The sequence below is a fragment of the Pseudopodoces humilis genome, chromosome 12 (genome assembly GCF_049639895.1).
Source record: "Pseudopodoces humilis isolate 2021_Gansu_Grassland_sample_001 chromosome 12, ASM4963989v1, whole genome shotgun sequence".
Lineage (NCBI taxonomy): Eukaryota > Metazoa > Chordata > Aves > Passeriformes > Paridae > Pseudopodoces > Pseudopodoces humilis.
The window spans coordinates 2535375-2561605 of NC_142211.1; the positions used below are offsets into that span (position 1 = coordinate 2535375).

General features: G+C 40.4%; 1 protein-coding gene across 1 annotated transcript in view; it reads right to left on the minus strand.

The window, feature by feature from the left end:
- Nucleotides 1–26231, minus strand: part of LOC148183277 (transcription factor RFX3-like) — a 252407-nt gene that overhangs the window by 82859 nt on the left and 143317 nt on the right. Inside the window, exons 6-7 of the mRNA XM_088061502.1 lie at nt 21131–21312; nt 20258–20377 (exon numbers count right to left, since the gene is read on the minus strand). Of these exons, the coding sequence (XP_087917628.1) occupies nt 20258–20377; nt 21131–21312 (302 nt within the window). The remainder of the gene's footprint in view (nt 1–20257; nt 20378–21130; nt 21313–26231) is intronic.

A 26231-nucleotide genomic window follows, 5' to 3' on the forward strand; every position in this document is an offset into this window, starting at 1 on the left:
CACGGAGTCAGGCTAAAGCCATTGTGGCTACCTGTCCCAATTGCCAGCTCCAGGCAGTGCCATCATTAGGCATCGGAGTTAATCCCCGAGGCCTTGGAAGCTGTGAGGTGTGGCAAACAGACATCACTCACATTCCTAGTTTTGGTCGCCTTAAGTATGTACATGTGAGCATTGATACATACTCAGGAGCAGTGTATGCCTCTGCTCATGCAGGAGAAAAATCTGTGCATGCCAAACAACACTTAGTACAGGCCTTTTCCGTATTGGGAATCCCTAAAGAAATTAAAACAGATAATGGCCCAGCGTATAAATCCATGGAGTTCCTGGAATTTGTCCAGCAGTGGGGAGTGGAACATAAAACTGGCATCCCCCACTCCCCCACAGGTCAGGCTGTAATCGAGCGTACACACCAGACGCTCAAACAAGTCCTAGCCAGGCAAAGTAGTGAAACAGGGTGGATGTCTTCACAGCAAAAGCTTTGCAAAGCTATGTTTACCATCAATTCCCTGAACTGTTCATTTGAAAACATGAATCCTCCGGAGACTCTGCACTTTAACAGTGGTGATCAGTTTAAATTGTCACAGCGTCCACCGGTTTTAATCAGGGACCCTGAAACTTGGCAAATCAAGGGCCCCTATCAACTCATCACCTGGGGGCGTGGTTACATGTGTGTATCCACCCCCACAGGCCCCCGATGGATTCCCCAAAAATGGGTAAAGCCTTTTGTTCCCAAAAATCCAGCTCCAGCAGAAGAAGAAGAAAGACAAGTGGCTGTTGCTTCCAAAAGAAGACGCTGCCGGGAAAATCAAGAAGAAACCTTCCTAACCTCTGGCTATTCTCTGACCTGCTTACATTGAATGTGAATGTGTTTTAAAAATGTTTGTTTCTTTCCTTTTAGAAAAAACCTACCTCACACTCAAACTGATGATGAACCCTACCCCTGCTGTCATCCTGCTCGCTCTGAGCAGCCTGACCACTGCCTGGATCGTCCCTCAACCACAACAGAACATCTGGGTGACCCTGGCACAATCACTCCAACAAGAGAATATCTGCCTGTCCACTGCAGCAGCAAAAGACCCTATATCTACCTGTCTGGTGGGAATTCCCCTGCAGGCTGAAGAATTTTCAGCCAGCTTTAGTGATCCCAAGTTTAATCCAGATCCCAAAACACATAGTGCCCAGCCACTCGAAAACCATAAACGGAGAACGGTAACAGTTAAAAACCCTGTAGAAGAGTGGCTACCAAAATTGCCCAGAGCAGAAAAAGAACCCCAAGAATTAGAGCTATTAGGTTCTACTCCTGCACCCTTTTGTATCCACCTTATGTATAACACACTGACAGACCCTAAATTATATCACCACGTAGTACAATATCAAAATGAATTTAAGGCAAGGAAATGGTGTAGTGTGCGGAGTCACGTCACAGCAGATGATCCTCTCCGCTCACATCCAAGAACCCTCCCTAAAAGCATATTTCTGATTTGTGGAGATAGAGCATGGGCAGGGATCCCATCTCGCCTTCGAGGAGGACCATGTGCCTTTGGGAGGCTGCCCCTGTTGGCACCTAACCAAACCCAAATTAAAAAATGGATTTGAAAAGAAAATTCAACCCACAAAATTTACAAAAGGAACACTGACATCTTAGATCCAAATTGTGATTCTGACATTTTTCATTGGGCAAAATCAAAAAGAATTGCTGTATCAATATTTCTTCCATGGGTTGCAGCTGCCCAGGCATTTGATGAATTAGGACAGTTAGAATGCTGGGTAGTGAAACACGCCAACTTAACATCCACTGCCCTCAGCTCTCTCCTCAAAGATGAAGAAATTACCAGACAAGCTACCCTCCAGAACAGGGCGGCTATAGATTTTCTTTTGCTTCTGCATGGACACGAATGCCAGGAATTTGAAGGACTTTGCTGCCTAAACCTGTCCTCAAAAGCTCCCAACGTCCACGGAGCCCTCCGAGAGATTTGTTGTGAATATTAACAGAAGTAAAAGTTATCTTGCAATAATTAGTTTTAACACCTAAGGTTAAAATATGGTATGATTTACAGCTACTATGAAAACAACCTTCCAATTAATGTTATCTACAAAAGAGATTTATGGTTTAAAATAGAATTAGTTAAGAGAACTTTATTGTACAAGACATAGTTAAGTTAAAGCATATATTAGCTATTTGCTTGTTTTTTCCACAATTTTAATAAAGTAATTTCAATGTGAGTCCTTTTGTTATAAAAAATACGCATAACAGCATAAATACCAATTTGGACTTCAGCTTTTAATTAAGAATTGGACTTAATGTTTCTGAAAAGTGCTACAAAACTTGAATGGCAACTTGCCAAATCCTGTGTTGTGGTTTTTCTCTAGAAAAACGACACTTTAAATTCCTAACCAACTTAAGCATATACTAGGCAAATTCCTGTTATGAATAAGTATTTTTAGTAACATTTGCAGTTATTGTGAGTTATTCTCAAAGCTAGATGACATAGAATTTGTGATGTATTTCTTACATTTTTATAATCTTTATAGTGAATCCATGTTATTGTTATATTGTGTTTAAAAGGTATATATCAAACATTTAGTTGCCTTTATGTAGTAACAGAATAAGATTATGTTTTTATCTAATATAGGTTAAGTGTTAATAGAATTAAGATAAGTCAAGTTTTATTATGTTTAGGCTTGAATGTTTTTAAGTTAAGTTTTATAACTTGGATATTCTTTTAAGGTTAAGTTTTGTTATTTCCTTTTGTTATAATTAATTTTTATTAGGTTTAAATATTGTTTAATTTAAATTGTTTTATGTTTTACTGGAGACACTTGTCTAAACTGAAAAGTATAGTTATTTTCCCAGAGAGATGAAGATAACTATAGCTAAAACAGCTGTGATAGAATGCTGATGAACACCTGCTTGTGGATAAAAGTGAATGCAGTCTGTGACACCCTTGACTTCATCAGGAGTTCTATTGTTTGTTGCAATTTTTGCAGTTTTTGGTTTTTATAGCTTTCTAATTTTTTAGTGTTTCCAGAATTTCAACAAAATGTACCATTGCTGAAGATCAGCTGCCATGGGGGAGGCTTCAGATTAAACCAACTGCTGAATGGTTTAATTGGTCTGTTACCTAAGGCTTCTGATCATTTACTTTGTACAAATGCATTTCAACAGTTTGCTGTACTGTAAGCATCTCATAGCTGCTACTATTGAGAACCTTGTTTTAAAAATTAGTTAAGAGGCATCTTTCCAGTCTAAAGCCTAAGGCCCTGGCCTAGCCTTGACTTTACCTGTATGGAATGTTTGCCAACAGATCCAGATGTTTTCTGTACCAAATCAGTATTTGAGTCGCTTTTTGACTTGGCAATTTGACCCTATTAATATGACAGCTGGATCAATTTTGAAGTGGGATTGGAGAATCATTTCCGGAGGTGGTTATCCAGTCCATCACTGATTTTTTTTTTGTTTCTGTTTGTTTGCAAACTATGGGATGCTGGTGCAGTGTTTTAGTAGTTAATAGTAGTTTTATATTACATATGTTATTAATAATGTTTATGATTTGATTGATTTTAACTGCTATAGGTTCTTATTCATTGTGTATATGGTTTTGTGTTGATGTTGATGTGTATGACAGAAGTACATCTCATTTTTATTTTGTTTTTTAAAAAATGGGGGGAATTGATGCCTTAAAAGCATTTGATTAGTGCAATGTACCACAGCTAAGCCAAAATGATTCATTAACTTCAAGGAGAGAAGTGTCTGTGTTTTGTTGACAGGTTCAAAAAGGTCACCTGTTCATCTGACCAGACTGTCTGCCTCTGAACACATGAAATCCAGTGAATGGAGACGTCACCACACAACCTTGATACTCCAGACATGGATCCGAAGTGGACCTGTCAGGACACAGTTGTGTCTGAACACTACACAGACAGTTGCCAACAGAAATTTTATGTTGTTATTATGATGTTGTGTCTCTACCAATTTTTTTTCAGTTATCTTCTATTTTAAGATTTAGAAGGATCTGAAGAACAACCTAAAATCGAAGCCCTCAGTCCCCAATCAGCTGCCAGCTGACATCACGAGAGCAGCAGATGTTTCAAGACTGAATCGTGTTAAATCATAGTCTGTGAGAGAAATTCTGTAGATCTAAGAAAAGTGTAGACACTCCATCTAACTGTATATAAAGCAAATTGTAGTTGTGTGTTTACCCTTTCAGCAAATTGCTTTCACGCTTAGACTACATATATACCAGAGCACATGTGTTAAAAGTAGTTAGATAATAGTTTAAGATAAAGAGTTTAGCCTGTGTAGTAATTGTTATGTTAGTATAAAGTATAAGTATTCCCCCTTCAAGAGGTAGTGTAAACATCTTTCAAAGTTCATTTAACATCAAAGTTTTAGCTGTGAGTTTGCAAATATGGTGTCATTTGCATGGAACAAACTGCTTATGGTAATTGTGTTGTGTATAGTCCCGACCAACTGTCTGCTAACTAACATCCAAAAGTGACAGAACATATGGATCACTCTAGCACATTGAACTGGCCAAAAATCTATGTGTCTAAGCCTAGCCACACCTGGAGATCCTTTTCGCACCTGTCTCGTAGGAGTCCCTGAATGGGATCCTCAAGCATTTAAAGGTTTAGTTAGTAACGAGACTCGACTGAATTGATTGGCAATGTTGCAAGAGTGCAATCGCACTGTTGGCTTCACATTAAGACAACTTGAAGCCTGCTGGCAAGCGAAAATTATCAAAGTTCTCAATGTTACCATACAGCCCCCAGAAGAATTAGATTTGTTAGGTTCCACCAATACCTCAGGTGGATGGATAATGTTTGAGCCCCCGACAAAAAGCCATTCCAACAAAGTAACACAGCACTTGGCTGCAGTCAACCCTATACTTGATCTCGTTACTCACACTGAAAGTAAAGCCTTTTATTCATGGTGCAATCTCACAGGATGATTACCAAAACAATCACCTAGTTCAATATTCCTAATCTGTGGAGATAGAGCATGGAATGAGATTCCTGCTAATTCACATAAAAGACCCTGTTATCTTGGAAAACTTACTTTGTTCCCTCCAAGCTTACAGCAATTGCTGAATGTAGCTGATAAAATGAAGAACGTCAAGCGGTCAAAGCAAAGCCTGAATGAATTAAGGCTTAGCAACTCTAAAAAGGCTCGCTTGCTGGACTAGAAAAGAATCAAACTTAACATCAGCAGTGTTAAGTGAACTTTCAGCTGATGTGGGTAGTTTATATCATGCAGTATTACAAAATCGAGCTGCAATTGACTTTTTGCTCTTAGCACAAGGGCATGGTTCTGAGGGGTTTGAAAGCATGTGCTGTTTGAATCTTACTGATCATTCAGTTTCCATCCATAAGCAACTACAACAGCTACAGGATGGGTTACATGCCCTAAAAGAAGATAGTGACCCATTGGAAGTTGGTTCGCCAGCTGGAGTATCACTGGATGGTTGAGGTCTCTTGTGCTAGAAGGGGGACGGATTTTAATTATAGTGTTAATTGGGATGATAGTTTTAAGTTGTGTGTAAAAGTGTAGAACGAGTCACATCCAAAGCCTGGTTTGTGCAAAAAGAGAAAGGGGGAATTGTTGCTATCTTTTATATATTAGTAAAGGCCTGTCTGCACAAACCAGTCTTTGAAATAAATCGTGATATTAAAGGCTAAAGTCCTTGAAACCTTCCTGCAGAAGAGAGAGTAAAGCAAAACAATATCCTTGTGTACAGGAGAAAAAATGTAAACCTGTGTGTATTAGCCAATAGTAACTTGCTTAGCACACAGACCCTGTAGAACCCTATAAAAGGTGTGCTAAAGACAGAAATAAACGGCGTTCAGTTTTACTTCTGTGGAGAGTTGTGAATAGCTGGCAGTCTCTCAATATTTTAAAGGCTTATTTTACTTCTCATTATCCTCCTCTGACTCTGTTAATAATAAATTTACTTTATACCTTTAAATTTGAACCTGTTTTGACGTTGTTATAAATACATATTGGGATATTAGCTTTTCACAAGTATTAAGATGGAAGTTGCTATGTCTTTTTCTTTTCTCTGCTGCTAGTAGCTAAAAAGTTTTAGGCGTAGGTCAAGAAGAATTTTGGACATTAGGGCTATGTCCTGTCTGTACAAAGCAAGATAACCTCCAGTGAACAGATGATGGGGCCCAGGCTGCTATCAACACTGACCGCCTGTAGAAGAAAAAACCCCAGCCCAAATAAAAAGATGAGAAAAAGAAATGAAACCTCAAAGATGCATGCTCTAAAAAGGCAGACCCAAGGAGTGGCCATGCAAAATATTTCTTGGAAAAGTTTGAATGTGCATTAAACCCCTACAGCAGAATGGGATAAAAGGAGTGTTCTAAAGACACCGTGTGCTCTTGGCAGAGAGCCAAGGCACACGGCCATTACTCTTTGCTTTATTTTATGTCTCTTATTGTCTTTATTAAACCTTTCAAAATTTAACAGGAGAGTGAACCTCATTTTTACAACGTTAAAGTCCTTTTTTCTCCCAGTCCTTAACTCATGAGCCATTTGTTAATTTTTTTTCCTCTCTTCTACCCAACTGTAGCAGGAGAGAGTAAGCAAACAACTTCCGTGAGTGCTCGGCATTTGGCCAGTGTTAAACCACAACAAGAAGAAGTATACTTTTCCAAAAGACACCTCTTGGCCCAATCAACATAGAGTATGATAACTTTAGGAATCAGAATACTTGAAAACAAAAAGTTTTGTAATCATATAAATCTCTATGACTTTTATATGAAGTTAAGTTATTGTAAAGGCCCAGGATAAAATCCAAGGCCTGCAGAAATAAATTTTACAGCTGTAGTCAACTTTAGGAAGACTAAAGTTTAATCTCTAGTATCACAGTGATGCCAAATTGATTTTTGCCTTTTTTCCTTTTATATATTCTCTATATTCTTTACACATATATTTGTACCTCTGTAACCTATTATTGTATTTGTATTTAGCTCCAGTATTTTTCCCTAGCTTTTCCCTACCCTGATCAACAGTAACACTGAACTCTTATGGATAAACTTCTCATCACTTGATAGATCTATTTGCAATCCAAAAACCCAATTTTTAAAGAATTTTTAACTTTATTCTCATTGTACTTTAAAAATGTCTGGCAGATCAATTTCTATTTTTAAATCAAAATCAGTATGTTCACATAGTTCCACTGTTTTCTACAAAATTTATTATTTCACAAAATTTTCAGCTCTTCAAGTAGTATTCAAAGTGCTTTGAATGCATAAAAGTAACACTCCTTTGAGTTTCCAGGGTTTAAAAAGAACTTACACACACACAAAAAAATCTAGATACTAGGAGCCAGGATTATCCTACCACTTGCTCCAATGTGTTTTATCTTGGGGAAAAGTCTTAATTCTAGTATTATTACAGGTGACATTATAAGAGTCAAACAGTTTCAACAGCTTTTATAGGCTGGTTAGCCTCACCTTGTTCCGGAGAAGTTGATGAAGCAGCTAAACCTAGGAACCATTTAAAACATGAAAGAGAAGATGGCAACTGGAAGCAGTCAGCATTGATTCACCAAAAGGAGTTCACACTTGACCAAACTGATAAACTTGTACAATGAAATGATAGGCCTGGTAGATGAAGAGAAAATTTGATGAAATATGGGCTGGATGAGCAGGCACTGAGATAGATTTGTTGGAGTCTGAGACACAGAGTGTGTGCCCTTGTTTCTGATACTTAGTTCTAAGATCCAGAAGAACACTGAATTTCATACAATATGAAATTCATGAGCATGTTTTCATGGTGATACATGAAAACAACTGTTAAAGTTAGAATAGCTAAAAGTGTGAGTGTGTATATTAGAGAATTTCTTAAGTCACTGGGTGAAAAAGTTAGTTTAGAAAGCAGAAGGCAAGATGGAGGATTTAGAATGTTGTTTCTTTTCCTTCTTCTTTCTTCTTCATGTTCTTCTCCTGGAGGTTTTTGGGTGATAGCGAGTGACTGGACAGAAAATGCCGCAGTGCAGCACAGAGGTGATGGGTCATTGGGTGATTAAGAAAAATAATACACGTGTCTATTGTTAATTGGGTAAGAATTAATATAAAGGTAAAAGAATTGTGTATTTCGAGGCCATTTTGTGCTTTCAAAGCCAAAGTGAGGCACAAGGCCTTGTTGTACCATCAGAAAGAAATGTACCAGATTGCAGTGATTTAAACTTGTGCAGCCAGTCTGGAGAGACCTGCCAAGTTTTGTAATGACCTTCTAATAAACATGAGAAACAAGATTCTAAGGAGCTTGGGAGTTTTCTTCAAACCTAGAGAACTGAGATAAGCGGGACTCCCCACGAGGTAGGATCCCAAAGGAGCTCAGCTCAGAGGAGACTGAGAAATCAGTGAGGAAAGAAAATTACAAAGGAAGTATAGAAGAAGAGAGAGAAGAAAAAGAATAAGAGAAGTTACAAGATTGAGAATTGGCTGAATGGCTATATTGGGTTTATGTGGCAAAGTTTTGGTAGTGGGGGTCTGCAGGGGTAGCTTCTGAGAGGAGACAGCAGAAGCTGTCCCCATGTCAGAAAGAGCCAGTTTCAGCCAGCTCCAAGATGTACCCACCACTGGACAAAGCCTGAGCCAGTCAGAGACATTAGTAGCGTCTCTGGGATAACATTTTTAAAAGAGTAAAAAATGCTGCACAACAGTAGCCGGGAGAGAGGAATGAGAATGTGAGACAAAATTCTGCAGACACCAAGGATAAGAAAAGGAGGGGGAGGAGGTGCTCGAAGTGCCAGAACAGATTCCTCTGCAGCCCAGAGTGAAGACCATGATAAAGCAGCTGTCCCTTTGCAGCCCATGGAGATCCATGGAGATGCAGAGATCCATCTGCATCCTGTGAGGAACCCCCACCAGAACAGGTAGATGTGCCCTGAAAGAAGCTGCAGCCCATGAAGAGCTCACACTGGAGCAGGTTTTTTGGCAGGACCTGTGACCTTATGGGAGACCCATGCTATAGCAGTTTGTTCCTGAAGGATTGCACTCCATGGAAAGGACCCATGCTGGAGTTCATGAGGAACTTCTGTCTATGGGAAGGATCCACACTGGTGAAGTTCATGCAGGACTGTCTCTTGTACAAAGCAGGTGAGGAGAAAGGAGAGGCAGAGATAATGCATTATGAACTGACTGCAACCCCCATTCTCCATCCCTCTGTGCTGCTGGGGGGGGGGAGGAGTTAGAAGAGTTAGGAGTGAAGTTGAGCCTGCAAAGAAGCAAGAATTGAGAGGAATGTTTTTTTAGACTTATTTTTATTTCTCATTATCCATTTTTGATTGACAATAAATTAAATTCCCCAAGTCAAGTCTGTTTTGCCTGTGATGGCAATTGCTGAATGATCTCCCTGTCCTTATCTTGACCCATGAGCATTTTGTGGTATTTTTCTTTCTTGTTGTACTGAGCAACTTGGTGGGCAATTGGCAGTCAGCCAAGGTCAATCTACCACAATGGCCAGGCCCAGAAGATGATGATCAGTGGCAAAAAGTGTAGTGACTAGCAGTGTACCTCAAGGGTCAATACCGGGTCCAGTCCAGTTCAACATTTTCAATAATGATCTGTATGATCAGGCAGAGTATACCCTCAGCAAACTTGCAGACAGCACTAAAACTGGGAAGAATGGCTGATATTACAAAGGGTTGTGCTACTTCCAGGAAAGCACCTGGAGGGTCCTCGTGGACATCAAGTCAAATGTGAACAAGCATTGTGCCCTTGCTGCAAAGAAGGCCAATGGTACCCTTGTCTGCATTTGGCAAAGCATTGCCAGCAGGTGGAGAGGCATGATCCCCTTTATTCAGCACTGGTGAGGCGACACCTGGTGTACTGTGTCCAGTTCTGAGCTCCCCAGTACAAGAGAGACATGGACATACTGGAGAGACTCAAACAGAGACATCAAGATGATTAAGGAACTGGAGCATATCTCTTATGAGGAAAGACTCAGAGAGCTGAGACTCTAGCCTGGAGAAGAGAAGGCTCAGAGGAATTTTATGCATATGAATCCCAGAAGGGAAGATACAAAGAAGACAGAGCCAAGCTTTTTTCAGTGGTGCACAGTGAAAACAAAAGAGGCTGTAGGCACAAGCTGAAACATAGGAGATTCCCTCTGAACATCAGGAAATATCCAGTGATTGAGCACTGGAACAAGTTTTCCAGGGACGTGGTAGAGTCTCCCTCTTTGGAGATATTTAAAAGCCATCTGGACATAGTCTTGATCAACTGGTCTAGGTTGTCCTTCCTGAGCAGGTGGGTTGGACAAGATGACCTCCAGAGGTCCCTTCCAACCTCAACTATTCTGTGATTCAATTATTTCAATATCCTGGCATTTCCTTCCTGTCTTGGGGGTGGTTTATTATCCCATCCCATTTTTGGGGTTTTTGATCTGTTTTGTTTTGTTTTGTGCCCAAGGGTGGCAGCTGTCCCCACCTCACCCCCCATCCAAGTGAGAGGGAGAAGGCTAAAACTCGTGCCACTGCACCCCCTCCAGTCGCAGGGGAATCATTGCCACATGCCCTGCCCAGCTGGAGAGCCACCAGCGCCCCTGCCGACTGCAGCCATAACTACACCAAAAGGGAAAGTGCTTAAAGAGCCAGAAGAGACTGTTTATTGGGTTTTCTGGTTTTGGTTGCTGTTGTTACCATTGTTGTTGTTTGCCTCATTATACATACACATTATAGTAAAGAACTTTTATTCCTTTTCTCATCTTTGTCTGAAAGCCCCTTAATTTCAAAATTATAATAATTCAGAGGTGAGAGGGTCATATTTTCCATTCCAAGGGAGCCTTCTGCCTTCCTTAGCAGACGCCTGTCTTTCAAACCAAGACACTTCCCATAAACCATCTAGCACCAGTATGTCAAACACAAATCAGACTTCAATTTGGAAGTCTGAGCCATACAGCAGCTCCAGTTGAAAGTCAGGGCTATTACCTATATAGATGAGGCAAGTCCTTACCTGTGCATTTCTTAAATTCCAGTAAAAAAGTGCGTTAAATGGATTGATCTGTGTCTGTTGTGTCCAAGCTACTGTCTCAACTGGGAGATGGGAATTTTAACAACAGTCATCTGTAGTTTACATTAACCATTTTTAAATTTCTTATTGGAATACAGAAGTAGTACTCCCATAGCTCATGTTGACCACAACTGTGACTCAGCAACCTTTGAATTAGCTCAGTGATTGTTGCCACTCAAGTGAAATTCATTTCTGAAATCTTAGATCCTGAATTCAGGGCCATGTCAAACGCTGCACACAAGCATACCTCTAGCAGGTATTTGGATATATTCACATTTGTGGTGATTTAGCCTTGGCTAACAGTGAAAATCCCACTCAGCCACTCACACCCTCCCTGTCCCAGTGGGTCAGATGGAGAAAATAGGAAGAACAGGAGCAAGATAGATCGTAGGCCAGGGTAATGACAGGAGATTGCTTACAAATCATTGTTGCAGCAAAACAGACTCAATTCAGGTAAAATTAAGTAAACTTATCACCAATTAAAATAAAAATGTAATTACTAATTCAGGTAGCAGAAAGCAAAAAGACAAATATTAAAATACACTTCCTCCTTTCCCAGGCTCATGCTTTCGTTCCAGACTCACCTTTTCCCCCCCCCCCTGCCCTTGTGACTGATACATATTACATGCAGCCCCTTCAGTGAGGCTGTAGGAAAACATTTTTAACAGAGCAAAAGCATGATATTTTAGTAAAAGCCTGTCTCCACAACCCAGCTTCCAATCCAGGCAACAATTCTAAGAGCAGTGTCCTTGAAACTCTCCTGGAACAGTGAGAATAAAGAAACACAATGGCATTGTGTATAAGGAAAAGAATGTTAAACAATACGTATTAACCAATAGTAGCTTGTTAAGCCACTCGAATCCTGTAGGACCCTATTAAAGTGTGCTAAAGATAGAAATAAATGACATTCGCTCTACCTCTATGAGGACTCAGTGAATAGTCTGAGCCGTTTTCCATTATGAGGCAATGAACAGCTCAAGGGTATAAGGGTGTTATGGTCAGTACATAAGAAAATCTGCCACTCCTTCCTTCTCACACTTCTCTGGCATGGATTCTCCATGGGCTGCAGTTCCTTCACAAAATATCCAACTGGTCTGTTAAGTAGTCTCCTGTGTGAATACTGATTCTGGCACCATGGAGCATCGCCTCCCCCACCTTCTTTTCTGACCTTTGTTCATACTGCTGGTGTTCACTCTTTTTTCCCTCTCTACTCCTCTGCATGTCTGGTGGGTGTTGTAGGTGGGTTTTGCGCTGTCTTAAGTATGTTTTCACAGAGGCACCATCAGCTTTGTCGATTGGCTCAGTTTTGACCTGCATTGGGTCCATTAGCAAGCCAGCTGGAACCAGCTGTTTCCAGCACAGGGCAGCACCTACCCACTACCAAAACCTTAAGAATCAAAGGACAAACTGTAATAGATTGGCATTTTTTTTTTTAAAAAAAAAGAGAAACAGCTAAAGAAGTTAAAGCTGCTGAAGGCTGATGAGAGTTTTTTCTCCTGGCCAATAACTGGCCATTTCTGAGAACTGACAGTAGTTTTGACCATTGAAAAGTGAGATCAACCTGTGAACACCACCCTTTAAAACCTAAGCCCAGAATTTTCTCTTTCTCTTTAGTTTCCAGCTTTTGAAGAAGTAACAGGGCTCCAGTTCAGCCTCCTTCCCCCCAGGACAGACAAGGCCACGGGGGGAGCGGGGCTGGCCGGAGTTCTGCAGTTCCCGGGGAGGATGGAGACTGTGAAGTAACAGGAGCCCCTTGCCAGAAAGGCTGAGCCTCTCAGAGGGCTCGCTGGGCCTTGTACAGAGGGCCTGCCAGGCCAGGCCAGCCACTGGCTCGGCTGCAGTTTCTGCCGCTGCTGAGTTTCACCAGAGACTGCCGAGTAAGGGGAGAGAAAGCTATTGGCCTGCAGCGTGCTGAGATAGTAGCCACACTCCCCCAGAGCAGCCAAGGAACATCTTCCATCTCAGACAGATCCAGCCGCTGCCCTGGCAGAGATCATGAGACCATCCACAAGGCCTGAGCAAAATTTTAACCATTTCACTACCCAGATGAGACTTGAAGATTAATCCTTTTTCCAGAGAAAAGAGAAGAGAGAGCAATCAATATGTAAAGAGACAACATAAACTATCAAAAACAGTGAAGAAAAAAATTAAGCTTCAGATGGAGAAAGTAATAAATGCCTTAATAAGCTAAAATATTATTTTGTTAAAGCTATAAAAATAAACAAAAATGTTCTGAAAACTCCTTTAATTCATGAAAGAGTATTTTAGGGAGAATAAAGTATTTCAAAATGTAGATCTGAGCAAACGTAATTCATTAATAAAGCTGAATAAATAATGAAGTAGTTGTGATCCTATGAGATGCTGAAACAAAAAAAAGTGAGAGTTGTTAAAGATTTTGTAGCCCTTAAAAGACAAAGAAAAAACTTCTATTTCCAGAGATAATCACAGAGTCAAATGAAGAAAACTTTTGCCTTTAAATAACTCATCTTTAAAATGACACCCCTTGAACCATGGCCCATGAACAGACCTCAGAGTGATGTGAAATGAGAAGAAAAGACTGATAGCAGAGTTTTCCAGGTGGCTGGCATCAGAAAAATAGAAAGCCATGAGAAAATAGTTTTCTTGTAAAAAACTCCATAGATTAACAAGAAAGACCTTCTTTTTCTCTACAAAGACTGATAAAAAGACTATAGCAAAGTTGAGTCTGTTTTAACCACCAAGTTTTTTTCTCTATGTTGTCAATTAAACAAGAGAATAGTTGAGTAGTGGGGAAAAAGAGTTTCTAGAAGTTTTATTCTAGTTTCTTATTCTTGTAGTTTTGTTAATAAACTTTCTTTATGCCTTTTAAGTTTTAAGCCTGTTTTGCCCTTCTCCTAATCCATATCTCACAGCAAGAAATTAGTAAATTTTCTAGTAATTTTTTAACTAATAGTTTAAAACCACAACACAAACAAATAATGCAGATGTTATCATAGGAGTCTACTATAGACCTCATAGCCCGGACAATGATGCCAATTAATTATTCTTTGAGGAACTAAGGGAAGCTTCCAAGTTAACTATCCTTGTCTTTATGGGAGACTTCAACTTGCCAGAAATTAACTGGGAGCATCACACAGCTGGTACAAACAGGACCAGAAGATTCCTAAGAAGCCTGAATGGCAACTTTATGGAACAGGTCCTAAGGGAGCTGACTCAGAAAGATGCCCTCCTTGACATACTGCTTGTCAACAGAGTGGAACTCATGAGCGAAGTGGAGATAGGCAGCTGTCGTGGCCACAGTGACCACAAAGAGATCAAATTTAAAATCTCTGTTGACAGGAGAAAAGGTCCATCAAACCTCAACTCTGGACATGAGGAGAGCAGACTTCAGGTTGTTCAAGAAATTAGTGAATAAGGTCCCCTGGGAAAATGTTTTTGCAGGTGCTGGGGTCCATCAATGCTGGTCACTTTTTAAACACCACCTTTTAAGGGCAGAGGAGCAGGTGATTCCCAAATGTTGGAAGTCAAGCAGGCAAGGCAGAAGACTGGCTTGGCTGAACAGGTATCTTCTCTTGGAAACAAGGCCAAAAAGAAGTGTATGGCCAGTGGAAGCAAGGTCAGGGGACGTGGGAAGAATATAGAGATACTGCTTGCCACTGTAAGGAGAAAATCTGTATGGTCAAAGTTCAACTGGAGTTGAGCTTGTCAAAGAGCTGGCTGATGTCATTGTAAAACCTCTCAAGGATTTTTGAGCAGTTTGGGAATCTGGAGAAGTCCCAGCTGACTGGAAGCTGGTGAATGTTGACCCAATTTTCAAGAAGGGCAAGTAGGTCCGCGGAAACTACAGGCCTGGTAGTCTCACTTAGGTGCCTAGTAAAGTTATGGAAAAGATTATTCTGGGAGGTATTGAAAAACACCTGAAAGACAACGCAGTCACCAGTCACATCCAGCATGGCTTTATGAGAGGAAAGTCCTTCTTGTAAAAACTGATTTCCTTTTATGATGAGGTAACCCAGCAAGCTGATCAAGGGAAGCCACTTGATGTAATCTTTTTGGAGTTCAGCCCAGCTTTTGATATTGTCTCCTACAAGATCCTTCTGGACAAAATGTCCAGCCCACAGCTGGATAAACACATCATGCAATGGGTGAGCAACTGGCTCATGGGTCGGGTGCAAAGGCTTATAGTGAATGGGATGACATCAGACTGGTGACCTGTGTCTAGTGGGGTTCTGCAGGGCTCCATCCTCATCCCTGTGCTCTTCAACATCTGCATAAATGACTTGGATGCAGGAGTGGAAGGGATAATAAGTAAGTTCACAGATGATACAAAACTGGAAGAGGTCTCAACTCCCTCAAAGGCAGAGAGGTCCTGCAGGGAGACCTTGACAAATTAGAGGACTGGGCGATCACCACCCATATAAAGTTCAACAAGGGAAAGTGCCAGATTCTGCACCTGGGATGGGGCAACCCTGGATGTATGGACAGACTGATGAATAAGATGCTGGGAAGCAGTGCCTTGGAGAGGGACCTGGGGGTCCTGGTTGATGGAAAGTTGATCATGAGTCAGCTGTGTGCCCTGGCAGCCAGGAGGGCCAACCGTGTCCTGGGGTGCATTAGGCACAGTGGTGCCAGCCAGTCAAAGGAGGTGATTGTCCCACTCTGCTCTGCACTGGTGCGGCCTCACCTTAAATACTACGTGCAGTTTTGGGCATTGCAATATAAGAAAGATATTAAGCTATTAGTGTCCAGAGGAGGGAAGCGAAGATGGTGAAGGGCCTTGGGGGGAAGCCGTATGAGGAGAGGCTGTGGTCACTTGGTCTGTTCAGCCAGGATAAGAGGAGACTGAGGAGGGACCTCATTGCAGTTTCCAACTTCCTTGTGAGGGAGACGAGGGGCAGGCACTGATCTCTGTGGTGATCAGTGGCAGAACTCAAGGGAATGGCCTGAAGCTGTGTCAGGGGAGGTTTAGGTTGGATATGAGAAAAAGGTTCTTCACCCAGAGTGGTTGGGCACTGGAACAGGCTCCCCAAGGAAGTGGTCATAGCAGCAAGCCTTACAGAGTTCAAGGAGTATTTGGACAATACTCTCAGGCACATGGTATGACTCTTGGGGATGATCCTGTGCAGGGCCAGGAGTTGGACTTGATGATCCTTGCTGGTTCCATTCAAATCATCATATCCTGTGATTCTGGGAATGCAGTGTCACACAAGTAGGAAAGTTGCATGACCTTTCAAATTAAGAAAGAATTAGGAAAAGTGATCTTTAGCATAAATTCAGCCTACACTTTGTCAAGAAGTCAAGAACTCAAAGTGTCTATCTGATTAGATGTGATTGATGGAGAGGGGGTAAAACTGATACATCTGAACAGAAAAAGCAAACAGTTGTCAGATGATTTTAAAGGAGAAAAATAACATTTCCTAACTTGAGTTATCAGAAAGAAGGAAATATGCATGATTCTTAGATTCTCTTTGCTCTGAATGTCTTCTTAAAAGAGAATTATTGCATGTAAGTTAAATTTTTTTTTAGTTTTTAAATAAAATTAGAAATATTCAAAAAAATAAATAATAAATATTGCTCCTAATGACTAAAGCTATAGTATTAAGCCCATTATCTCATGTTAAAACATGATAGATTTATGAATACTGTAAGATGAAGTTTATACAAATATAGCTATACACCAAACGTCTCAAACATATACAAAACATGATTCATAACTTTGACAGAAATCTTAGTTCAGAAATAGTGTTTAAAAAATGCAATGCAGCTTAATACATGCTTTTGTTTGTTTGTTTTTCTTACATGTAGCTCTTTTATCCTCTCCCCCACCCTCAAGCATTACCCTCTGGCGTCTAGTACATACATGAGAATCTTTATATCCATTAAAATAAACAAGCAACTATATGGATCAAGCTTTTCCCCCATACACATTTCAGAAGAAAATCTGACCAAACTGTATCCTAAACCCTGCAAAATAAGGATATAAACAGAAATAAAAAGTAAAAGGAAAGATTTCTGCATGCGAGAGTGTTGATGGCTGGTTCCGGAGGTCTGTCCGACCCCTGGCTCTGCCACCGACTATCCCGGATAGAGGTCCCGAGAGGAACTGCCATCCAGGGAGTCTCAGGCAGCTTCCAGCTGGGGGTAACCCTTAGGAGCGGTCTGAGGCTTCACGTGATTGGCTCTTTTAGAAGTGATTTCTGCTCTGTGATCAGCTCAGATCAGCCCAGCTCTGTTCATGGGTTACCCCAGCCAACGCGTAGATAAGAGACGGGAGGCTGTGTGGCATTCCATAGAGTTCATTATTGGCAGACTTCAGTGAAGGGGGCCAGTGACAATCTTCCCCTGAACTGGGCAAAAGCCGAGGTTTTTATAGGGAAGGGGAGAATTGGGAAAGGGGCCAATGGTCTAAGACTGGGGTAAAATGACCAATGGTTTACATGGAGATAACATGGGGTCCTGAAGCAGGAAGGGGTCCATAGCTTAGTCACCATGACTAAGTAGTTTTGTCTTATCTTAAGGGACAGATCTCCAAGGAGGAAGCCTGTTGGAGGACTGGGCTTCCTCCACACTAGAGAACAGCAAAATTATATTAAACATGTTAGAATAAGAAATGCTGGTGTTTTATATATATTTAAACTTTTGTGTAAAATAACTATTATGTTATCCATAGTCCATTGTGATAAAAATATTAGGAAGACATCTGATCTTGCTTTTAAAATGTCTATTTTTCCATAAAAAAAATTGCATTAAAACCCTCAAAGCTGGCAGTTTTTGCACAAAATGTCGTGTAGGTAACATTTGGTTCATGGATTCCTAATTTTTTCAATGAAAATTTCTTATTTTTCTGTTGGATAAACACCTCTTTTCTGAAAAGTATATTAGTATATCTGATTTTGCAAAGAAAACAGACAGTACTAAGTTTTTCACCTTGTAAATATCGCACAGTCATTCTAGCTCCTTACTCTCTGCATTTCATCTATTTAGAATGCCTGAGATTTGGAAATTTATTTTACCAAAACCTTTGCACACCTGAATCGATTTAGGGGATGAACAAAGATCTTCAAAACTACTTTATATAGATACTGTTGGGATGGAATAAATAAAGCAGATACACACTATTTTCATTAGTATCCAGTGAAAAGACAAAAGGCAATGCACACACATTGAATTTCAGGGAATTCTGCTTAAACATAAGAAAATTTTTTTTTTTTTTTTTTTTACTCTAGGGCTGGTTGAACACTGAATCAGTTTGCCCAGTAAGTTTGTGGAGTCTCCACCTTTAGAGAAATTCAAATCCCAAGTGTACATGGGCTTGAGCAACCTGCTCTAGCTGACACTGCTTTGTGCTACAGGTATGTGTGTGTGGACTAGACAATTGCCAGAGATGCCTTTCAACTAAACGACATTTTCTCTTTTTCAGTTTGTGCCCATTGCTCATTGTCCTGTTACTGGGCACTGCTGAGAAGAGTCTGGCTTTGTCTTTACTCCCTCCCATCAGGTATTTATACACACTAATAAGATACCTGTGTTGCAGGAGTACTGATTTCTAGCTCAGCCACACCCACACCTGTGAGTGGTATGGATCCCATTGACCTGGACCCCAAATTATGGATTTGCTTTCTGTCTTGACCTTGGACCTGTCTTGCCCCTAGGGACCTACCCAATGATCAATGGACTGTCTGACCCTGGTTGTCCTCACCAGACCTGAGCCTGATTTGTGGACTGACTTCCTGGCTGGACCTTGCACCTGTGTCATCACCACAAATTTGTCTGATGGTCTGGATTCTCAGTTGAATCTGACTACCATCTCCAGATCTTCCCTGCTCACTTCACTTGGGTACTGCAGGACTAGGTCCAGGCTGGTGAGGTCCCTGCTGTATATACCATGGTACTCTCAACTCCCCATTCCTTAAGGAGAAGCAAGCCCTTGCTGCTCCCTGACAGGAAGACAGTTTTGAAAGCCTTGTTAAAGTCAATATAGACATAATCCATTGCTCTTTCTTCATCCATGAAGCTATTCACCTCATTTTAGAAGACTATTGGGTTGGTCAAGCATGATTTCTCCTTTGTAAGTATATGCTGACAACTCTCAATAATATTCTTGTCCTTCATAGGTGGACTTTGGCTTTCCTAACACCATCCCTGCACACTCAGTCTATATATATAGAATCTATAGATGGACTCTATATTCTTCCTGGGTTCCCTGGCCTTGCTTCCACCTCTTGTATACTTTATATGTTTGAGCTTTGCCAGGAGCTCCTTGTTCATCCATGCAGGCCTCCTTCCATCTTTACTTGACTTTCTGTATGTTGGGATGGACCATTCTTAAACTTCAAGAAGGTGATCCTTGAAAAATAAACCAGCTTTTCTGGATGCCTTTGCCCTGTAGGACTGTCTCCCATGGGATTATTTCAAGCAGAGCCCAGAAGAAGCCCAAGTCTTCTCTGCTCAAGTCCAAGGGTTTGATGCACCAGTTCTTGCCGGGAGAAGGACATCAACACAAAGCTGAACCTAATCACAAGTTCTTCTATCTTTTTTTATATGTGCTGAATAAAGAGATGAAAATGTATGGATGCTGAAAGCAGGCAGGGAGCACAGAGCCTGTGTGAAACTAAGTCACACAAGGTTCTCACTCTGGCCTGAGAAAGCATAAGAAGGAATCCAAACAGTCCTTGGAGAAAGACAACAACCTTTGCAGGTGTTGTTTAGATCCTTGTTGTTTACTTGTAAGAAACAGTCAAGGGGTGGTGTTCCAATTGACCAATGATGGTGATGTGTTAGTTTACTGACCAATGAGAGTTTTACCTCTTGGACCTTCTCGGGCCTGTCTATAAATGAAGATCAGGAATAATAAAACTTGCTCTCTTGGGCAACAAAGCTGAGAGAGTCTGTGTCGTACTGCCTCGCCGTTCCTAATATAGTGCGACAAAAGTGTACAGCAGAATTTGAAATTCAAAGCTCCTATTACTTTTTTTCCATCTTTTGAGAAAATAACCCAAGACCACCAAGAAGTGTCTGCTCTGAAGAACTGAATAATATTTTACATTTTTTATCAATTTTTCAAATTTATGAGTTTTTAGATATGTCTACTGATATCAGACTCCAGTGATATCAACTGCTGAACTGACAAACCTTTATTTTTCCCAAGAGAAGTTAAACAATTTCCATTAGAGATTCAACTTTGCCACATAAATACAGACAGGTAAGGTTCTAAGAACTAGAAATATGAAAAAGTAGTTTCATAACACTATACCTCTGTTTCTGCTGCATGGGTTGCTGTCTCATAGCCATATATTGCATGTCCTCTTGTAGCCGATTAAGGGGAGAATCTGGTTTGACACGAATCCCATAATAATGGTATTTAGAGTTCCCCCTTCATGAAAGAACAGAAATAACATTGTTTATTTTGTATATACATCACAAGTTAACATTTGCCTTGACTGGAAAACAGTACATAAAAGTTAGTCTTGTCTTTCCTCTCACTCTGGTATAAAACTGATATAACTCCACCAGCTTCTGAAAATCAGTTCACTTAAACTGTATTTTCCAGCACTTTACTGTTGGGCTTAATTTAATTAGAATAAGGCAAATAAAAAAAAAACTAAATTACTTATTCAGTCATGGTTAATAAAACAATTCCATAAATGGGGTATGCTTGTGAGTGAGGGTTTGTGAATGTTTCACTAATCAACTTCAGTCCTGGTCAACTGGAAATAACAGAATTGGGCTATCTGTGTTCATGTTTATGAGTGTCTGTATGGGTGCTGATAAAGGCATTGCCTTGTGTTAGCTTCTGTGGTTAGATGTGTTTGTGTCGTGTGTGTCTGCATCATTGGAACACGTTCAGTCTCGCTACTATCTGGACCTGCAAATGGAAACAGCAGTAGCTGCATCCATTGGACTGAGATGGAAGATATCTGGGTCATAAGAGTACACAGAATCTGGCTATAGCAGACCAGGAGTCCCCTGAGTCCTGAAGTCTGCTTGATTTGACAATTCCCTTAACAGAAAGGTTTTAAATATTTTTATTTGCTTATTTCCTTGCTTGGTTTTAACATATGACCTTCATGTTCATGATTATTCTTGATATTTTTCTGTTAAACTTTAAGATTTTATTAATGCAAACCTGGTTCCCAGTCTTCTGGTTCGTAATCCCATGAAGATTGACCGTATAAGTTTTCCAAAAGAGGCAGCATTGACTGGATCTAACTTGTGCTCCTGACAATGACGTAAGTAATGGTTGTAAAGGGTACTTCTGGGGAGACTCACTCCTTCTGCAGTTTCATAGTTGTCTAAAAGCCATTGGAGCTATGTCAAAAATGAAAGAGTGAACATATGTAAATTCAGTATTACTCTACTGAAAAACCCCACTTAATTGTACAACACAGAACTCTGATATTTTTTAGACCACTCAAGGCCTGTTTAATACAGTGACTTTGTTCTTCAAGCAAATATAATCTCTTTAAATCTCTTTCAGTGCTAGATATGCCATGATGTCTTAGTTTTGGAAATTTTCTTTAGGTTTACAAGGAAATAACAAGACTCATGGCACCTGTGAACTCAGATAGCCCCACTTCTAAAAATATTTCAGATTCAGTATGATACATTAACATTTTATGAAGTTATTTGTGCTTTGGAGAAAAATTGCTGGAACTCCAAATAAATAAAATAACCAATGTAATTTATATTAATTGCATGAAAAAACCCTAACAGAACTAAATTAATACATTTTTCGTTCTGGAATGATATATTTCTCTTCACACGGAATTAAAAAAATACAAATAAAAAACAACAGTACTATATTTAACTGAATAGGGTTTATTGTCTTCTAAATACAAAGAAGAAACTATCAAATATAAGGTAAAAAGCAATCTAGATGACATGAAAAATAACTTGTATAGCTATAAAGCATCATGGGCCAAATCCCTTTCTGTTGTAGCCTGTTTGCTTTTGACTTCTAAGAGGAACAGAATTAACTTTTTTCTTTTTTTTTTCTGGTGTAATTTATTGAAGAATTTTCGTGAGTAATTTTGGAAGCATTTAGGCAAACAGTTTCTAATACATGACTGTACCTTTGTACAGAACAAATAGTAACTAACATAGACTCACAGAATATTCTGAGTTGGAAGGGACCCATGAGGATCAAGTCCAACTTTTAAGTAAATGGCTGTCATAGGGTGACTTTACCTTTAAGATAGCTTTGGGAGTTGGGAGGAAGTTGAAGCTGCGAGAGGCTGATGGGAGTTTTTTCTTGTGACCAATTATTGGTCATTTCTGAGAACTGGCGGTGGTTTTAACCACTGAGAAGTGAGATCAACTTGTGAACAGCATATTAAGATGTAAAGCCAGGGTTCTCTTGCTTTTTTTGGTTTCCGGCTTCTGACGAAGTAACAAGGCTCTGTCTCGACCTCCTCCCCCCCCTCCAGGCCAGACAAGGCCGCAGAGGGCGGAGGCGGGGAGAAATGGAGCCGGCCAGCCTGGCTTGGTTTGCAGTTTCTGCTGCTGCACTGAAACCTGACACCATGAACACCTGCAGCTTTTCCAAGACTTTAACTCTTTTACTACCTAGATGAGATTTACAGATTACTCCTTTTCCCAGAGAGACAGAGACAATCAACATGAAAAAGACATCATAAAACTATCAAAGACAGTGAAGAAAAGAGTTAAGTTTTAGATGGGGAAGAGAGAATAAGGAGATGCTTTATAAGCTGAAATATTTTTCTGTTAAAGCTATAAAGATGGACAATAGTGTTCTGAAAAAAAACTCCTTTAATTCATGACAGAGTATATTGGGAGGAATGGAGTGTTTAAAGTGCGGATTTTGAGCAAAAGGTGGAGTAATTGTGATACAGTGAGGTGCTGGAACAGAGGGGGGAGAAGTAATAGTTGAAGATTTGGGGCCATTGTAGAGGCAAAGAGAAAACTTCCGTTTCCAGAGAAGCTCACAAAAACAGATGAAGAGAACTTTTGCCTTTGAATAACTCATCCTTACAAATGACATCCCTAGACTCATGGCCCATAACACACCTCAGAGTGATGTGAAATGGGAGGAGACACCTGATGACAGATTTCCGGGCAGCTAGCATCAGAGAAATATAAAACTATAACAGAAATCGTTTTCTTGTGAGAAACTCCATAGATTAGCAGAAGAAGACTTCTGTTTCTCTACAAAGACTGATGAAAAGATTCTAACAGGAATCGGGACTGATTTAAACACCAAAGTTCCAAGTTTTTTGCCTCTATGTTGTCATGTAAACAAGGGAATGGTGAGTAGTGGGGGAGAAAAGGGTTTTCTGGAGGTTTATTCTGGTGTTCTTATTCTTGTAGTTTTGTTAATAAACTTTCTTTATTCCTTTTAAGTTTTAAGCCTGTTTTGCTCTTGTTCTAATCCATATCTCACAGCAAGAAATAGGTATGTTTTTTAGCAATTTTTTAGTTACTGCTTTAAAACCATGACATTTATTTAGTGCATTGGCCAGGAAAACAAAATTAGCAAATCTAAACCAGTACAATGGCCCATACAGGGATTGAACACACAACTTTGGTGTTATTGGCAGCATGCTCTAACCAAGTTAATCTAAGGGTTTGTCCTGGGGTGACTTTATGATGCTTGTATCCCAAATCACCTTGTTTATGTTACATATTAAGTTCTGCACCTTTAAGACTAGTTCTGAGAGTGAAGGGGGGGAAAGAAGCAGCATGCAGTTTGTGTTCAGAAACAGCACTCACTCCCAGGTTTCTCCTGGACTGTTTTGTCTGCAGCACAGACAGACAGCGGGACAGAGCTTTCATTTGCTTTTAGTTAGTTTTTAGCTATCTGAGGCAGAAAAGTTCCACTGACTGTTTTTTTCCTTTTTCTTGGATCTGTTCCAACCTGCTCTGGACAGAAAACCCCGAAAAATCCTGGGAGCTCACCCCTGTGGCCCACTGGGGCCTGGGCCTCAGCACTTTCCAGCACCAGAAGGACTGATTAGAGACTGAGTGAGCTGAGCTACACCACATGAAAAGGACTTTTCTGGATTTGCCACATCATCAAACAGCGAGAGATTTTATCGTTTAATATTATTCAATTTCTGTTAAATAAACAGTTTTTTCTACTTTTCTCCAAGGAAATCTTTTTCCTGAACCAGCTGGGAGAAGAGCCACTTGAATTTGCTTTCTAGAAGGACCCTATTCGGAAGTTCCCTCCCAAATTTGCCCTAAACCAAGACAGGGTCATGCACGCAAAACTCAAGTGAAATGGTCATTTTAATGACATTTACCAGTATGAGAGAAAAAAAAAATAAAATGGAAATATTTTTATAGTTTTTATTTATCAGCAGTCCTGACCAATGGGGGAAGGTCTCACTTGACTAGGAGTTAGCAAACCTATAGGGAGGGCCAGAAGGAGGATCCAGGGAACTACAGGCCTGTCAGTCTGACTTCAGTGCCAGGGAACATTATGGAGATCATCTTGAGTGCCATCCCATGGTACATACAGGACACCCAGGGGATCAGGTCCAGTCAGCATTGGTTTAGGAAAGGCAGGTCCTGCTTGACTAACTTGGTCTCCTTCTATGACAAGGTGATGCACTTAGTGGATGAAGGAAAGGCTGTGGATGTTGTCTACCTGAACCTTAGTAAGGCCTTTGGCAATGTTTCCCAGTGCATTCTCCTGAAGAAGCTGGCTGCTTATGGCTTAGACAGGCATACTGTTTGCTGGGTAAAAATATGGATGTATGGATGGATGGATGGATGGGCGGACCAAAAGAGTGGTGGTGAATGGAATTACATCCATTTGGTGGCTGGTCACAAAGTGGTGCTTCCCAGGGCACTCATTATTGTGTCAATTATGAATAATATCTTTATCAATGATCTGGACAAGGGGATTGAGTATACCCTCAGTAAGTTTGCAGATGACACCAAGTTGGGTGGGAGTGTTAATCTGCTGGAGGGTAGGAAGGCTTTGCAGAGCTTGTATGAGGTTCAACAAGGTGAAGTGCATGGTCCTGTACTTGGGTCACAACAACCCCATGCAGCACTACAGGCTTGGGTAAGAGTGGTTGGAAAACCACTGGTCAGAAAAGAATCTGGGTGTGTTGTTTGACAGCTGACTGAACCAGCCAGTGTGTGCTCAGGTGGCTGATGGCATCCTGGCTTGTATCAGCAATAGTGTGGCCAGCAGGGCTAGGGGAGTGATTGCCCCCCTGTACTCAGCAGTTGTGAGGCTGAACCTCAAATCCTGTGTTCAGTTTTGGACCACTTATTACAGGAAAGACACTGAGGTGCTAGAGTGTGTCCAAAGAAGAGCAATGAAGCTGGTGAAGGGTCTGGAGCACAAGTCCCATGAGGAGCAGCTGAGGAAACTGGGGTTGTTTAGCCTGGAGAAAAGGAGGCTCAGAAGGGACCTTATCACTCTCTCTACAACTACCTGAAAGGAGCTTGTAGTGATGTAGGTGTCAGTCTCTTCTCATAAGTAACAAGCAGTAGGACAAGAGTAAATGAAAATATAAGAAAATTTTCTTCAATGAAAGGGTTGTCAAGCATTGGAACAGGCTCATCAGTGAAGTGGTCAAGTCACCAACCCTGGAGGTGTTTAAGAGACATGAAGCTGTGGCATTTAGGGACATGGTTTAGTGGTGGACTTGGCAGTGTTATCAGTTTGACTCAATGATCTTAGAGGTCTTTTCCAAACTAAATGATCCTATGATTCTATATTTAACTTATGTGGTTTCAGATTTTTGAGGATATTATCATTTTACTTAGCTTACCCCTTCCTTCTCCCATGGTTTCATATCCTTGGAATTTCCCTTTAATTTCCACTTGAAGAATTTCCAAATTTTGTTTTCATCTTGTATTTACTAATTACTTAAGAAAGTAGTTATGCAAAAAATGAATTAGAATGAACACCCAAATTTTCCAGGTTCACAAATCTTACAAAAAGTCTGGACTTAGTTTGAGCATCCAATAAATCCCTAAACCATGGATTTGGTTTTGGCATTTGGAACAAAGTTTTATTCCAGTATGCTGGACCCTCATACGATTGTTTAATCCATTTCACTTTAGTCCACCAAAGTAATTAATATGACCAAGATATGTGTTTAAAGTACAGTGAAATATATAATTATGTGACATTGAATATGCTATACTGCAGGGCTACTTACTAATAGATCACTGAACAAATTCTGTTCTAGTAATGTTCCATATAACTTGTCATTTACAGAACAGGAATATCAATATTTTAGTGC